General features: G+C 35.3%; 1 protein-coding gene and 1 long non-coding RNA gene across 2 annotated transcripts in view; both read right to left on the bottom strand.

Annotated features, from left to right (window-relative positions):
* Positions 1–1115: 1115 nt before the first annotated feature.
* On the bottom strand, positions 1116–2560 carry LOC130810441 (uncharacterized). Its single transcript, XR_009041062.1, has 4 exons — positions 2386–2560; positions 2108–2302; positions 1598–2035; positions 1116–1518 (listed from the first exon to the last, which is right to left on the bottom strand). It is a non-coding gene; the product is annotated as an uncharacterized LOC130810441 (long non-coding RNA).
* An 11714-nt stretch (positions 2561–14274) lies between these two features.
* LOC130810365 (wall-associated receptor kinase 3-like) overlaps positions 14275–17039 on the bottom strand; it is a gene marked incomplete at its 5' end in the record, with an annotated part of 3578 nt that continues 813 nt past the window's right edge. Inside the window, 1 exon segment of the mRNA XM_057676429.1 lies at positions 14275–15863. Within this exon segment, the coding sequence (XP_057532412.1) occupies positions 14656–15863 (1208 nt within the window).

Here is a 17039-nt window from a genome sequence, read left to right as displayed (position 1 = left end):
GGTTAGGAAGCTTTTGTTGCTCGAGAGAGAACATTAGTACTTATGATACGTTCTTCCCCATAACAAAATATCCATGACCTTAGGTTAATGTTTAGTAAACACTACTTTGGTGAGAAAGCGTAGTCTATGCCTCTTAGTTTATTGATCATTTTATCCTTGCTTTTAGTTCATTGTATCCTTATTTACATTTATGATTTGTTTTCATTAAGTTTCTTTTTTTAATTGCTTGTTTTAATTTTTTCTATCTCCAAACATCATATCATACGTTTTCGAACACACTAATCGATTGACAAACTATTAACTTAACCCCCACTCCTTGTGGATTCGACCCATACTTGCCGACGTACTACGCTACGCTGTGCACTTGCGGTATTACTATTGAAGGACATAAAGTCCCGATCAGTAACATAAGGTATTATGTTAGTCTTATTCTAAATTTTTATAAATGTTAAAATTATTTTTTAATGCTTACTTACGTTACTATGTCATATGTGTTCCGTAGATGTCAAAGGAGCATTCTATTGAAGAGCTTTGTGATTGTGGTTATGAAGTTGAGATTAATACAGATTGGAGCGACTTCGATCCTGGGCGTGATTTTGTTTCTTATCCTTTCTACTTGGTTGAAGGATTAGGATGCACATACTTTAAATGGATTGATCCAGAGGGTACCAAATGGCAGAGAGACTTAATAATACGGCTTGAAAAAGAAAAACAAGAGCTTAAAGATGAGGTTTTAATCTCAAGAGACAAATAGATGATATGACACATAACAAAGAAGAGACTAAAAGGATTATGAGGAAGTTTAAGAAGCAATCTTAGTTAGCGACGGTGGTTTAACTTAACGAATGAACTATGTAATTTGATATGTATTCGTTGAACATGAATGAAATTCTGTTGAATTTTCGAGAGCATTTTCCATATTTGAATATGATTGTCTTTTTATTTTTGATTTAATTCATAGTGCATTCTTGGCGGAATGATTCATCGCCGAAAAGTCTGAGTACTTAACATCATTTCATTCATAATAAACGTGTGATAATACGATAAAAATATATACATCTACATATATATTACAAATTATACACAAAAGTCCAAATGTTACAAATACTGAATATGTACAAATGTTCAATATATACAAAATGCCACTAATGTTCAATATATACAAACAGAATTCTAATGTTAATCCTCCTCCTGTACCTTGTCTAACTGTGACGGTTTACGACGCCTCCTACGATAGTAAGAGGCCGTCGCATGACGCTCGGGTAGGGGAGGTGATTGATACTGTGATGATGTAGCACCTTGCGAGGACCCGGCACCATAGTCGGGGCACGTTAAGTCAACCTCCTCAAGATGAACGTTGGCATGATGAGGAGATGACCCGTACTTGTACATAGTGGTGTCGGGCACAGTCACTTCTGGAATGAAGTGCTAAAACTGCGTCCCTAGGAGTATGCCTTGGGCAATCTCCCGTACAGGCTCCTCTTGGGTGGAGCTGATGACAGATGCAATGCCCTGTGCCTGCATTAAGACTTAAGTATTAATGAAATGTATAACGTGTAAGTTCTATGGATAATAATCAACGTTCAAGAATACTTACAAAGTGTGCCATCGTCGGTGCTGCGGGAGCGTACTGGGCTGCCGTGATGATACCTCGTGGTGTCATTCATCGACGACTAATGGAGAGGAACCACGGCATGTAATTCGGCGAAGTAGGTGCGCCTATAGCCTCGATCGGCGCACCTTGGGCCAGTAGCTCTAGCCTGTGCTTCCAACGAGCGACATGGCACCAGTTGATCTCGAGCCCGTTCTTGGGATCCCAACCCTTGCGTGAGCTGTGATGGAGCTCCGCCTCTGTGTCACAGGGCGGCGGGATACCCTGTACCATCCCAAATTGTCGCAGTACGCGCTCAGGAAGATGCACTTCGACTATGTCAAAGCAAATCAAAGGTACAGATGCTCTCCACGCCCCTAACAATAATCCTGAATGCTGAGGCAAAGCAGCGTATGCCTCAGCGGGGTAAGGGTCCCATCGAAACTACACGTGAAAATGTAATTAATAATTTACGTACATGATGGTTACAATACGATTGGTTGGTGAAGTTTTTACCTGGTCAGCTCGAAGTAGATCGAGTTGATCGCGTTAGAACCCCACGCCCGATCCTGTGTGGGTCCTTGTACGTCTTTCAAAGGACAACCACGATCCATATGACACATATGGGGGTGGAAGAATTGGTGGCGCATATGCACCACGTCCCACACTCCTCATCGGTTGACCAATAAGAATGTGCTCCCACGCCCAAAGCTATGAATTAAAAATATAAGTAAGTAAACGAAACACAAAAACAATTTAAGAAAAAAAGTAATAACATTTAAAGTTAGATTTACCTGCAGAATAATCAAGGGCCCAGCGATATCTTTCACGTTCTTCCGTGAAGCTTCACACAATCTTCTATAAAGATAAGCTAGGGCTGCTGAACCCCAGCTGTAACCGAAGATGACCTCCCATGGTGCATCAAGCAACGTCAAGTACAAAAGTTGTACCCTGTTGCCAGTCTTGTCGGAGAACAAGACAGCACCAATCAGATATAAAAGATATGCCTTAGCGTATCTCTCAACGGTAGCCTCATCAGCACCTTCAGGGAGGTGCGAGAACAAAATTGATTAAATTTAAGTTTTGCATTCAAACATTATATACATTAAACTAAAACATTTTCTACATTAAATTCATGAACAAACAACCACAATATGAATGTTGGCTTCTTAGGTTTTGATGATGACTTCACTTTTAAATAAACAAACATGTTTTAGAGATTGTTTTGTAGGTGAATATCCGATTCTGCTAAAATCGTTGATGAAGCCTATGACTTGGTTCGTGGAAGTTGTACGTGTCGTAAATATCCAAGAAGTTAGATAATTGCGTAGAAAGTCAAAAATAGACAGGGGGTTTACTGTTCCCAAAATTGACATTCTGACGGAAGTTGTAGATGGAGACAGTACACTGTTCCTATGTTGCAAGTTTAGAGAACACATCGACTGGAAATTACGAAAGTTTTGTTATCTGTTTTTAGTTGATGTAAAGGTTAAAAGTTTAAATTAGTTGCTTAATTTAATTAATTTATTAATTGACAAAAGCTATTTTTGAACGCCTAAAATCATGCTAAAGAATTATTCTTTGTTTAGAAAAGGTCTCCTTTTATTTAGGATCTTCATTTTGACTCCTATGCTATTTTTAGCTTAAAGGAACCGTCTCCTATTTTTAGCACTTGTAACCGATTCTGTTTTTGGTATTTCACTATCTTTTCCTTTAGGAACAAGTAAATGGAAGTTATTTTGTCAAGGTAACTTGCGGCTGTTCCCACTATAAATAGGAGGGACTATGCCTAAGCCGGGTTGTATCCGAAAGTGTCCAATAAGGGAGATCAATTAAGAAAAATATTTTAAGCTTTTTAACGCCAATTAATTTATTATATTTCTCTTAAGCAACTATTTAATTTTTATCCTTCTTAAGTATATGGCCTTGTAAGGGTATTTGTGTGTTTTGTTGTAACTAGACTTATGGGAAGTCTAGGGGAGTAGAGAAGAGAAAGAGAAGGAGAAAGAAAACAGAAAGAGAAGTAGGCCTAGAATAGAGAAGCTTCGAGTGCGGCAAATCGTTTTATGTAATTGTAATTAATTGCCTAAAACATAGAAGAATTTCAAAATCCCGGGGGTCGTGGTTTTTCCTTCTTATTAGGCCAAGAAGGTTTCCACGTAAAATCTTTGTCTCCTTTTATCTTTTTCATTAAGTTTAAGTTTTATTTTATTGTTATAATTCCGCAAAAAAATTAGGGTTAAAAATCTTAATCTCGATACACAAAAATTCACTCCCCCCCCTCTTGTTGCATTCGACCATGTCTTTGTGTTTCTTCAATTGTTAACAGAGCCCTGTTCCTCATTTTATCTAGAAACCATGAGAGCAGTATCCTGTTCCCGACAGAGATGTTGAAAATGAACGAACGCATGGAAGAATGGAAGAAGGGTACTCCACACAAAGGTCACCCATGTTTGATGGGAAATTCTATACTTACTAGAAAAATTGAATGGAAATCTTCATTAAGGCCGAAAATTACCAAGTTTGGAGAGTTATTGAAATTGGAGACTTTGAGGTGACGACCATCAACTCCAATAACGAAACTATTGCAAAACCAATTACTGAATACGAGAAAGAAGATTTTCAAAAGATGGAGATGAACGCTCTTGCTATCAAATTAGTTCACTGTGGTCTTGGACCAAATGAACATAATCGAATCATGGGTTGTAAAACAGCCAAGCAGATTTGGGACCTGCTGGATGTTACCCATGAAGGAACAAGTGATGTTACCCATGGGTTGTAAAACGTTCCAAGATAGACTTTTTGATGTACAAATATGAAAGGTTCGTCATGGAACCTATGGAAAACATCCTAGAGATGTTCACCAGGTTCACAAATATCACAAACGAAGTTGTCTCTCTTGGTAAGATTATTCCCGTTGATGAACAAGTCAGGAAAATACTTAGAAGTCTTCCACAAGATGAACGCTAGAGAGCTAAGGTCACAGCCATCCAGGAGTCCAAAGATTTCACTAAGTTCAATTTGCAAGAGCTGGTTGGTTTGCTCATGACACACGAACTGCATTTGGGAACAGCTAACAGTTCCCGAAATAAAGGCCTGGCTCTGGCAGAAAATGATAGTGAAGAATCAGAAGCTGATGAAGAGGAAGCTGCTATGTTGGCACGAAAATTCAAAAAATTCTTTAGGAACAGCAGATATGGAAATCAAAGAAACAATAAAGAAAGAGGAACTGCTAACATGAAGACAAATTTTGAATGCCACAAATGTAGAAGTACTGATCACTTCATCAAGGATTGCCCTCAATGGAAGAATGATAAGGGCAAGGGAAAGGCAAGAGAAGCTGGAAGACAATCTAAGAAAGGAAACTTCAAAACAGACTTTCGCAAAGCCATGATTGCAGCTTAGGGTGATACCGAAAGCGAAGCTGAAACAAAAGTTCCAGTAGAAGAAGAAACTGCAAATCTGTGTCTCATGGCATCTCATCGCAGCAAGGATGAAGAGTCTAAGGAAAGGGAGGTAATGTCTTCTAGTTCATTTCCTAAACACCTATTTAAATTAAATAAGTATAAATTAATTAAGTTACTCTTGGAGACACAAGAGAAATTAGATGAAAAGAAAACTAAATGTCTCCAAATTGATAAAGACCTTAACTCAAGTAAAGATCATGTTTCCTACCTAAATTCCTTTAGGATTGATGTGCAAAGTAGATTTTTTAATTTGTTAGATCAGAATATCATTTTAAGAGAAACGTTGGAGAAAATGAAGCAGGAATTCATTATTCTTAACGTTGAAATAAATCAATACAAACTGCTAGGATTAAGAGGGGATGAAAATGATATATCCACTCATGTGCTTAGCACTAAATTTCAAAAGATGAAATTAAACTTAGAATCCTATGAAAAAGAGAATGAAAAACTGAAAGATCAACTGAATTTAAGAGGAAAAGAGAAAATCAATGAAGTTCTCAAATGGATTCTAGATGTTAAAACAAAGAGTAAAGAAGGCCTAGGTTATGTTAAGAATAATAGAAAGAAAAAGGTCTATGTAGATCTCCCTAGTAGTAAAATCTGTTCCTTTTGTGGAAAAAGTGGACACCTGAAATATCAATGTGTAAAAAGAGAACAGCATAACAAAGCAAATAAAACTTATGTCGAACGCATATGGATTAAGAAACATGATTCATGTATTATCGACAGGGAACCCAAGGATGTGGGTTCTTGATCCTAACCCCTAATTTGCTGTGCAGGTTTCAGTGAGGGGGAACAACTCATGGTATCTCGATAGTGGGTGTTCCAAACATATGACAGGTGACAAATCAAGATTTCTCTCACTGAAAACTTACGATGGGGGAACAGTAACCTTCGGTGACAACAAAAAGGGCGAAATAATAGCTAAAGGAAAAGTAGAAAGGTCAAGTTCCCATGCCATTGACAATGTATTTTTTGTCGAGAACTTAAAACACAATCTACTAAGTATTTCTCAATTTTGTGATAAAGGTTACTCTGTTAAGTTTACTTCTGAACGATGCATAATTTCTAGGAACGACACAGGAGACACTGTGCTCGAGGGAATCAGTAAAGGGAACACTTATGTCGTGGCCTGGACACTGTTCCCAAAACCAGTCTAACAAGTTTAAGCGTTATAGAAGAGGACCCACTTTTTTGGCATAAGCGTCTAGATCATGCTAGCTATACATTGATTAACACTTTAAGATCAAAAGACCTAGTAAGAGGACTACCAGCAATAAAATTCCTTAAAGATGAATTTTGTGATCCTTGTGCTAAAGGAAAACAAGTATGGTCATCTTTTAAATCAAAGAATTTGGTGACTACCTCTAGACCACTAGAATTAATTCATATGGATCTATGTGGACCTATGAGAACACAAAGCCGTAGTGGCAAAAGATACGTGTTTGTCATAGTTGATGATTATAGTAGATTTACTTGGACCTTATTTTTAATAAGCAAAGATGAAGCTTTTGATGAGTTTATTTCTTTCGCTGACAAAATACAAAAATCTACCAACAATCAAATCGTTCACATAAGGTCAGATCATGGTAAAGAATTTGAAAATTCAAACTTTATGAATTATTGCAATGAACATGGAATAAATCACAATTTTTCCACACCAAGAACACCACAACAAAATGGAGTGGTAGAGAGGAGAAACAGAACTTTAGAAGAAATGGCAAGGATCATATGTTGATTGCTAGTGGTCTACCTAGAAATTTTTGGGCCGAGGCCGTCAATACTGCATTTTATATTCTTAATCGTGTATTAATAAGACCAATCACTTCAAAGATACCCTATGAATTACTCAAAGGTGTTAAACCAAATATTTCCTATTTTCGTATATTTGGATGCAAATGCTTTGTTCATATTAATAGAAAACGAAATATAGGCAAGTTTGATGAAAGAAGTGATGAAGCAGTATTTCTTGGTTATTCATCACATAGTAAAGCTTACAGAGTTTATAACAAGAGAACAATGTGCGTAGAGAAATCCGTTCACATTATCTTTGATGAAACTAACTTTTCAACAAGTGGATAGGATATAAACAATGTTAAAATAGGTTTTGCTAATTTAGAAGAAGATGATGAAGAAATGAAAGTGCAAGATCAAGGAACAGCAGGTGAACAACCAATACAAGAAGATGCAGAAAGAACTGATCAAGTTTAGGAACTGCCAGCACACCAGGACCAGCAGGCTGTTCCCACAGATGAGCAAGCTGATCCAATAGCTGAACAGAAAGTCAATCAAGCTGTTGAACCAAAACATGCTACTGTTCCCACAAGAGAATTTGTGCCCAAGCTTGAAAATATCAAAGTTATCATCCTCTTGATTTGATTATAAGTGATTTGAATAAGGGAACACAAACTAGATCCCAAATGAGAAACTTTTGTGCACACCTTGCGTTCCTATCATCACTTGAACCCAAAAATCATGAAGAAGCTCTAAAGGATTCCGAATGGATAATAGCCATGCAAGATGAATTAAATGAATTTGAAAGAAACAAAGTATGGCATTTAGAACCCAAACCAAAACACAAAAGGTAATTGGTTTAAAATGGGTATTTCGGAATAAACTAGATGAGCATGGAATAATTGTAAGAAACAAAGCGAGGCTCGTGGTCAAAGGGTACAATCAACAAGAGGGTATTGATTATATCGAGACATTTGCTCTGGTAGCAAGGTTAGAGGCTATTAGAATCCTAATCTCTTTTACTGCATTTATGAACTTTAAATTATATCAAATGGATGTGAAATGTGCTTTCTTAAATGGTTTTCTTGATGAAGAAGTTTTTGTTGAACAACCCCTAGGTTTTGAAAATACCTCTTGTCCTGATCATGTCTACAAGCTTGATAAAGCTTTATATGGATTGAAGCAAGCTGCTAGACAATGGTATGAAAGACTATCAAAGTTTTTGATTCAAAATAACTTTGTTAGAGGAAAAATCGACAAAACCTTATTCTTTAAGAATAGAGGTTCTGATATTTTGGTTGTTCAAATTTATGTTGATGATATTATTTTTGGTGCTACAAATGATTTATTATGTAAAGAATTTGCTAACCTAATGGGTACTGAATTTGAAATGAGCATGATGGGAGAATTAAATTTCTTCCTTGGGTTACAAATTAAACAAAACTGAAAATGGTATTTTTATCCATCAACAAAAATATATAAAAGAACTCCTTAAGAAATATGGTCTAACCAACGCTAAAACCAACCATACACCCATGTCTACAAGTGTTAGATTAGATGAAGACTTAAAGGGAACTAATATTGATCAATCTATGTATCGAGGCATGATTGGCTCCTTATTATATCTAACTGCAAGTAGACCTGATATTTCATTTAGTGTTGGTTTATCCGCTAGATTTCAGTCTAACCTCAAAGAGTCACATTTTACTGCAGTAAAAAGAATTCTAAGATATTTAAAGGGAATAGATGACTTGTCCTTATTTTACCCTAAACGTCTATGATTTGAAAGGTTTTAGTGATGCAGATTATGCTGGAGATCTTGTGAATAGAAAAAGTACGTCAGGTATGGTAAAATTTCTTGGCTCATGTTTAGTGTCATGGTGTTCAAAGAAACAAAACACCGTTGCATTATCCACTGCTGAAGCTGAATATGTAGCAGCAGCTGCTTGCTGTTCCGAAATGCTTTGGATAAAACAGCAGCTAAGAGATTTTGGTATTAAATTTGAATGTGTTCCTATTTATTGTGATAATACCAGTGCCATATGCATATCTAAAGATCCAGTGCATCATTCTAGGGTTAAACACATACATATAAGACATCATTTTCTTAAGGACAATGTAGAAAACAAAAATATAATAGTCAAGCATGTTAACACTAATGAACAAGTTGCAGATATCATGACCAAACCGCTTCCGAGGGAACAATATGAAAAGATGAGATTGGAACTTGGTATGATCAAGCTCCACTAAAGTTGTTGGCAAGAATTCTCCATGAAGCATCATGAGATTGAAAAAGGTTAAATCAACCTCAATATCTTGATTTTGAATCAATTATTGAAGGGATCAGGTAAACAGTTGATAAAGTTTGAACTATGAATGTCTCCTTGATTGCATGTTTTGAATTGATCAGACCGAAGCAGCTAGTGTTCATTATTTTTTTATAATAATATCATTTTTCAAATTTTTCTATTTTTATATAAATAGTCAACTCAAATTAATTAAATAATGGGAATTGGATTTATTTACTCACTCCATGAATTTATTCACCAACTCTTCATTAACCATTTGATTTCAAATGAAATGATTAAATGCATTAAAACGTTGAACCTTTAGTTAACCGTCCTTTCATCCATATATTAACCATCCTTCCTCACGTCACACCTCTCACACCCATTTATTTCCCTCAGCAAACGTCACTCATCATATTCCTTCTCTCAATACCTTTCAAAATCAAAATGAAAACTCCAAAATCTTCAAACTCTAGCAAGAAAATGAACAGGAAAACACCAAAATCCTGTAAAATTTCTGAACCGCAACCTCTTAATTAATGTGGTTCATCCTTCACCTCTGCTTGATGCTGCACCATCCTCATCTACTGAAACCAAAAATGAAACCCCAACACCCTCCACTGTGCATGCCGGAAACAAACGCCAGATTACCACACCAAAAGGTGGTTCATCATCCAGAACAGCCAAACGTTCGAAGCTTACTGATCCCAACAGTGCTGAAGAGGTTTCAAAGGAAATGTCTGTAGGGTTTGGTTTAGACAAGTACTGGTATGATTCTACTCCTTTCTCACAACTTCACGCCATTTTACATAATCAAAATCGAGGAACATTAATGTCCGATTTCTGTTGCAATCCAATATTTCCTAACCTAATGCCTGAATTTATCTTAAACTTTTCTATTGACAGTGGGGTATGTTCGAGCACTGTTAAGGAAATAAAAATAGAATTTAATAGTTTGATGTTAGGGGAATGGTTTAATGTTCCTGCTGTAGGTTTTGATACTTATCATGTTGGTTCAGAGATAGTGTTTTCTGGGATTAATGAAAGAACTATTCAAAAATTTTTAGGAATTGATCAAAAGAAAGGGAAGATTAGTCACAACATCTTGTCTCCTTTGCATAAATTGTTATATAACATTGCACGTCAATTCATTTTACCACGTAATTCCAAACATACTGAAGTTAGTCTACGTGATGCAACTTTGATTTATTGTATGGCTAATCACATCAAAATAAACTTTCCTTCTTTGATGATTTCTCACCTATCAGACTGCATTGAAAAAGGTAGTTTTGTTGGATATGGAGGATTAATGACATGGATTTTCAAAAAATTTGGTGTACCTTTGGACGCTTTACAGTTCCCTATGGGTCCTAGTACAAATATATGTGCCAAATGCTTACAAAACCTACACCTAAAATTGAATGATGAAGGGATACTGGTACATGCCGTGGAAGAAGTTGTTGAAGTTGATTCAGAAGAGGAGAAGGTTGAGGAAGAAAAAGAAAAATTAGTTAAGGAGGAAAAGGAGTAGGAGTCTGTTCCCACTGCAACTACTGAAACAGCAAAAACTTGGGAATAGGGAGAAGTAGCTAATAAGGGGGAATCAGAAGAAAAAGGTGAAGTCTTGGAGGATGATGATAATCACAATCTTGGTAGTGACTCAAGTGATGAGGAGATTGTGATAGCTATGAGGAAGAAGGCTGACTTAATACAGGGGAAAAGTAGGAGGTTGGCTTCTAAACGTAAGGCTGTTATGGTTGATGACATCACATCTTACACCATTCCTGAGCCTACAACAAATTCACATCCATCTCCCAAGCCAGCCACACCACCATCACCTATACAATTTACACCACCACCTTTTCAATCACACACTTCACCAGATAAAGGCTGTGCTAACTTTGATTCTGTTCCTGCAGCATCTTTAGACTCCATCCTATCTAAGCTCCAAGACCTCCAGTCTCAATTTCATACTTTTCAAGATGAAACTCGTGTCTCACTTGCCTCAATTGCTGATCAGCTCATCCAGATGGAGAACCATCTTGGTGCCAAGCTGGACACAGTTGAAGTGCAGACTAAGTTCATAGATGAAGATGAGACTGCTCCTTGATTCCTCTTCCTACGTTATTTTAATGATTTTTTTGCCCTAATATCTATCAAACAATTTTATTTCTATTTTTGTACCATCAGGGGTACTAAATTGTATTTCTTTTGTTGAACAGCTGCTACAATTTCTTTGTTTTATTTTGGTCTGTGATGTTAATAATTATGTGCATATTTGGATGGCCTTTCATGGTGCTTGCTTTCATATACTGTTTCTTATTTTCTTCAATGGCAAATCTATATGGTTTGTGCTGTGGTTTGATAATCCCAATTCTTTTTGATTGATGAAAAAAGGGGGAAGATATGCACAAACTTAAGAGAAGCTGTGAATACAAAGTCTCCATATCTTGATTGATTTATATTGCTCCAATAATAGAGTGTTATATAACTCTGATTATGATGATTGTTATTCTGATCATATACTAGTCATGTTTATGCTAGGTTTTAAAATCTGTGTTTGTGTTTGAATTTATGTTTACCACGAACAATTGTCTGAATTTGTATTCTAAGTTGTTACATTTCAAATACTTGGTGATTTGTGTTAACTTAATTACTTTTGGAAAATTATTTAAAAAACATATATTATGTTTTTATATACTATATGGAGTAAACTGTTTTACTATGAATGCTTGGTAAAATTATATTTTAACGAGTTGATTTACTAAGTTATTTAGAGTTGCTTTAATCTCTAGTATGCTCTAAGAATTTTGTTTTACTCTATTTTACTTAAGTTTGTTTATAAGTTTGTCTTCATCAAAAAGGGGGAATTTTTTGGCTTCTTAGGTTTTGATGATGACTTCACTTTTAAATAAACAAACATGTTTTAGAGATTGTTTTGTAGGTGAATATCCGATTCTGCTAAAATCGTTGATGAAGCCTATGACTTGGTTCGTGGAAGTTGTACGTGTCGTAAATATCCAAGAAGTTAGATAATTGCGTAGAAAGTCAAAAATAGACAGGGGGTTTACTGTTCCCAAAATTGACATTCTGACGGAAGTTGTAGATGGAGACAGTACACTGTTCCTATGTTGCAAGTTTAGAGAACACATCGACTGGAAATTACGAAAGTTTTGTTATCTGTTTTTAGTTGATGTAAAGGTTAAAAGTTTAAATTAGTTGCTTAATTTAATTAATTTATTAATTGACAAAAGCTATTTTTGAACGCCTAAAATCATGCTAAAGAATTATTCTTTGTTTAGAAAAGGTCTCCTTTTATTTAGGATCTTCATTTTGACTCCTATGCTATTTTTAGCTTAAAGGAACCGTCTCCTATTTTTAGCACTTGTAACCGATTCTGTTTTTGGTATTTCACTATCTTTTCCTTTAGGAACAAGTAAATGAAAGTTATTTTGTCAAGGTAACTTGCGGCTGTTCCCACTATAAATAGGAGGGACTATGCCTAAGCCGGGTTGTATCCGAAAGTGTCCAATAAGGGAGATCAATTAAGAAAAATATTTTAAGCTTTTTAACGCCAATTAATTTATTATATTTCTCTTAAGCAACTATTTAATTTTTATCCTTCTTAAGTATATGGCCTTGTAAGGGTATTTGTGTGTTTTGTTGTAACTAGACTTATGGGAAGTCTAGGGGAGTAGAGAAGAGAAAGAGAAGGAGAAAGAAAACAGAAAGAGAAGTAGGCCTAGAATAGAGAAGCTTCGAGTGAGGCAAATCGTTATATGTAATTGTAATTAATTGCCTAAAACATAGAAGAATTTTGAAATCCCGGGGGGTCGTGGTTTTTCCTTCTTATTAGGCCAAGAAGGTATCCACGTAAAATCTGTCTCCTTTTATCTTTTTCATTTTAAGTTTAAGTTTTATTTTATTGTTATAATTCCGCAAAAAAATTAGGGTTAAAAATCTTAAACTCGATATACAACAATTCACCCCCCCTCTTGTTGCATTCGACCATCTCTTTGTGTTTCTTCAATGAAGATCATGGAAAATAACAAGAAAATTTGACATATTCATAGAGTATAAGTGTAAATGACCACCATAAATGACATACATTTTAAATTCAACAAGAACTAAAAAATTTATAATAAAAACGTACCTTAATAGGTTGTAGATCAAAAAGAAGTACTAAATTGCAAGTTTAAGAACCTGCATTTATGTGAAAGATCATGAACTTGTTCTTAACCCTAATTTTCGAAAATGGAAAAAACAGAAAAAAAATAGTACCTTAAGTGAACGTAGGAAGATGACAGAATTAATTAGTAGTACAAACTTGGAATTTGATGAGATTAATTGAAGGATTGAAGTTGATTTAATGGTGGAAAGAAGAGGGAGATCTCGTAGGTTGAAATGGGGAAGTAACTGAAATGACGAAGAAGAAGGAGAACTGGAAACTTAAAACGCATTAAGTCGCTGTTAGTAACAGCGACTTGATGCTTTATTTATTTATTTATTTTTTTCTTTAATTCGCTGTTACTAACAGCATCATTAAACCAAGCCTAGGTTTGGATGTACGGACGCTTATTTTGGGAATAAAGTTTTCACGAAACTTGTTTTTGGAATAAAGTTGTTAAATGATCTTATTTTTTTTCAAATTTTCTCTCAATTTTATCACCCTGTTTTTTTAAAGGTCTCTTTGTCTCTGATGGCCTCTCCCAAGGCCTTGAAAGTCATCCAAACCTATCTTCTCTAATGTTGTGTTGAAATGGAGTTTTGTTGGTGTAAATTTTATTTGATCTAGGGGCATTTGAGTCAATTATGAATTAAATTTCGAACTTAGGACATCATGATTTTCTTCTATAACAACATAGCCCCAATGACCTATTTTGGTTGTTATTAAATAGTGAAAATGGTAAAGAAAATTTGAGTCAATTATCGAAGTCAACTACTCCAATTAGATTTTGTTTCTTTCCAAAATTCATTTTTATTCATAACTAGAGGTTTTCATTTGAGCCAACGAACCTATTTAGATCGGGTCTTGTGTTCACCTTATTGTAAATCAATTTTTAAAGTCTGGTCAAAGTTGAATTCAGTTATTCAAGATCGGGCAAATGTTGGGTCGACTGTTGAGTCTGTTTTGATCCAATTATGAAAAAAAATACAAGTTCGAGAGTATGCGCTTCAATAAAAAAATCACATATGTAAAAGTTTAAAATTTATTTTTATATCACGATTTACTACCAATACCTAAACACCCATAAATATTTGAAATAGTAGGCGAGAATTTTGAAAGGTTCATCAAGCAGATTATGTACAAACACACCATCATTCAGAGGGTACCATCAAAGAACCATATTTTTCCTTACTGTTAAACAAAGACAGTAAGGCTTTGCCTTGTCTTTTGGGATGTAAACTGATTTATTTGTTGGTGCTCTCCTTTCCAATTCAAAGACACTAGCTTATTAAGTAGGTTGAACTTAAAAGCCAAAAAATATAATTTACCCTAAATAAAACTTGTACAAATTATACTACAAGATGATCAAATACAGGATTTGAACTCTTGAAAAATAAGAGATAATCTTCATCTCCCATCATTCAAAGGAACCAATTGCACAACTCTACTTTGGCTGCTCAAAGCCTCGTTCATGCTATGATCGTGATACTCATCGTTAATAACCCGTGTCTCTGCAAGCAAAAGTTCATTTTCTTCTTCAAGGAGCTTCTCTTTATTCGACCATGGATGGTATCCCAATCCTTTAATCTTCTCTAATTCTCTTGCGACTTCCTTCATTGTCGGACGATGCTCCCCTTTAAGTTTTAAACATACCTTAGCAAGATTTGCAACTTCTTTAAGCTGATCGCTTGCTTCATTGCTCACTATTTTGCTATCAAGAATCTCAAACAAGTGGCCCTCCTTTACCTTACGAAGAAAATATACAGCAAGACTGCGCTCACTCTCAGGCTTATTATAACAAATTGCCTTTTCTTGTGTAAGTAGTTCGACAAGAACAACACCAAAGCTATAAACATCACTCTTCTCAGTTAGTTCACCCGTCTGCATATACTCAGGATCAAGATAGCCGCATGTTCCTTGGACCATTGTTGCTAACTGATCTTGATCTACGGGTGCTAGCTTAGAAGCCCCGAAATCTGCAACTTTTGCAGTGTACTTATCATCCAAGAGTATGTTGGCGGACTTAATATCTCTATGAATAATTGGCGTGGAAATCGTAGTATGTAAATATGCTAATACATTAGCAACATCGGTGGCTATATTTAATCGAACATCCCAACTAAGAAAACTAAATTTTTCTTCATTGTGCAAATGATCTTGCAAGGTACCATTGCTTATAAATTCGTAAACAAGTAAAGGTACCTCAGTCTCCAAGCAACAACCCAAGAGTTTTACCACGTTTTTATTGTTGATTTGAGATAAGGCGATGACTTCATTTGTGAATTGCTCGACCTGACTAGAATCGACTTTAAGGGACTTTTTAATGGCAACTACTTGGCCGTCTGGTATGATTCCTTTGTAAACCATGCCAAAGCCTCCTCGACCAATGACACTTTTCTCACTATAGTTTTCGGTAGCCTTCATAAGCTCTTCAACTTTGAAAAATCTAACCATGTTGCCAACCGAAATGTCTCTATTTGAAAGTTTTTGTAGTAAAATGTTTCCACCATTTTGAGCAAAGCAAGTCTTCCTCAATTTTTGGAGCTTCTTATTTTCATGACGCCAATAAAACCAAAATCCTACCATCAGCAAAACAATGATGCCGCTACCAACACCTATATCATCATTAGAATAATTGTGTCATATTATTGCGAGAATCATAATTAGAGATCTGGCCTGTGTAATAGGCTGAATATGTGCCAGCCTGCCCAAAACAAGACATGCCCTGCCAGTTTTGTTTGGCCTGTTTAAAGTCAAATTTTAAGCATCAACTTGTTTCCTTCGGTTAAGTTCATTAGATTGTTAGGAAATTCTTCTCTAGCTCATTATGTTTTTCTATATGACCCAGCCACAGGGGCGGGGCAAAAATTGTTAAATTTTTTAAAGGCGCTATGCAGTTTCAAAAATTACGTTCTTTTTCTAATGACTTTATATCTTTAAACACTTAACATATACAACGTAATTTTATATTAAGGCGCCAAAATTTGCAGGGCCCTATGCGATCGAGCATGTTCAACATGTTCAGATCCTCCCCTCCCCGGTCACCCAGGCCTACCCAAATGAAAACGAGCTCTGCCCATTTATATGAAAGTTTCATCTAAATTCTGTCAGATTATTTATAGTAATACAGAGGTTAAATCTGTGTTAATGAAGAGCCACATTAGAGTTTCTAGTGAACCAATAAACCCCAACATGCAATGCCATTGGCCAACACTAGAACATGCAAGAATACTTGAGGTCTCCACTAGACTATGACCGCGGATGAACATAACAGACGAATTTCAGTTGAGAAAGTAAGTGAAAGTGTATAAATATTCTCAGATTCTTATTTAGTATAAAGATGTTTGGATAAAATGCATACATACTCCTTAATATTCTCAAATTCAAGAATTCATGTATTAAAATCATTTAAATACTGAATCTAATTTCACTTTTAAATTAATTTTGAAAAATAAAGTGATACATAATTAATTCTAACTATTAAGTAATTCATTTTGTAAGACTTTATTTACTCTCCCTCCATTCCTATATGATTGTCCACTATTGACTATTGGGCAAAAATTTGAAGGGAAATCTTTATTTAATATAAAACATTCTTTTAAAAGAAAAAAAAAATAAAAGATTCATTCGTGTTTTGGAAATATAAATGAGAAAAATAAATAAAGATATGTTAATCATTACTCATCATAAAATTGGTAATCCATGTCTTACAATAATGTTACTTTCTATTGGTTAATTGAATGATTCTAAAGTTGACAAATATTTGAATTACCTATTTTAGTAATGTGATA

Source organism: Amaranthus tricolor, chromosome 1 (genome assembly GCF_026212465.1).
Source record: "Amaranthus tricolor cultivar Red isolate AtriRed21 chromosome 1, ASM2621246v1, whole genome shotgun sequence".
Taxonomy (NCBI): Eukaryota; Viridiplantae; Streptophyta; class Magnoliopsida; order Caryophyllales; family Amaranthaceae; genus Amaranthus; species Amaranthus tricolor.
The sequence above is the reverse complement of the archived record's forward strand: the minus strand, read 5'-3'. Positions and strand labels throughout refer to the sequence as shown.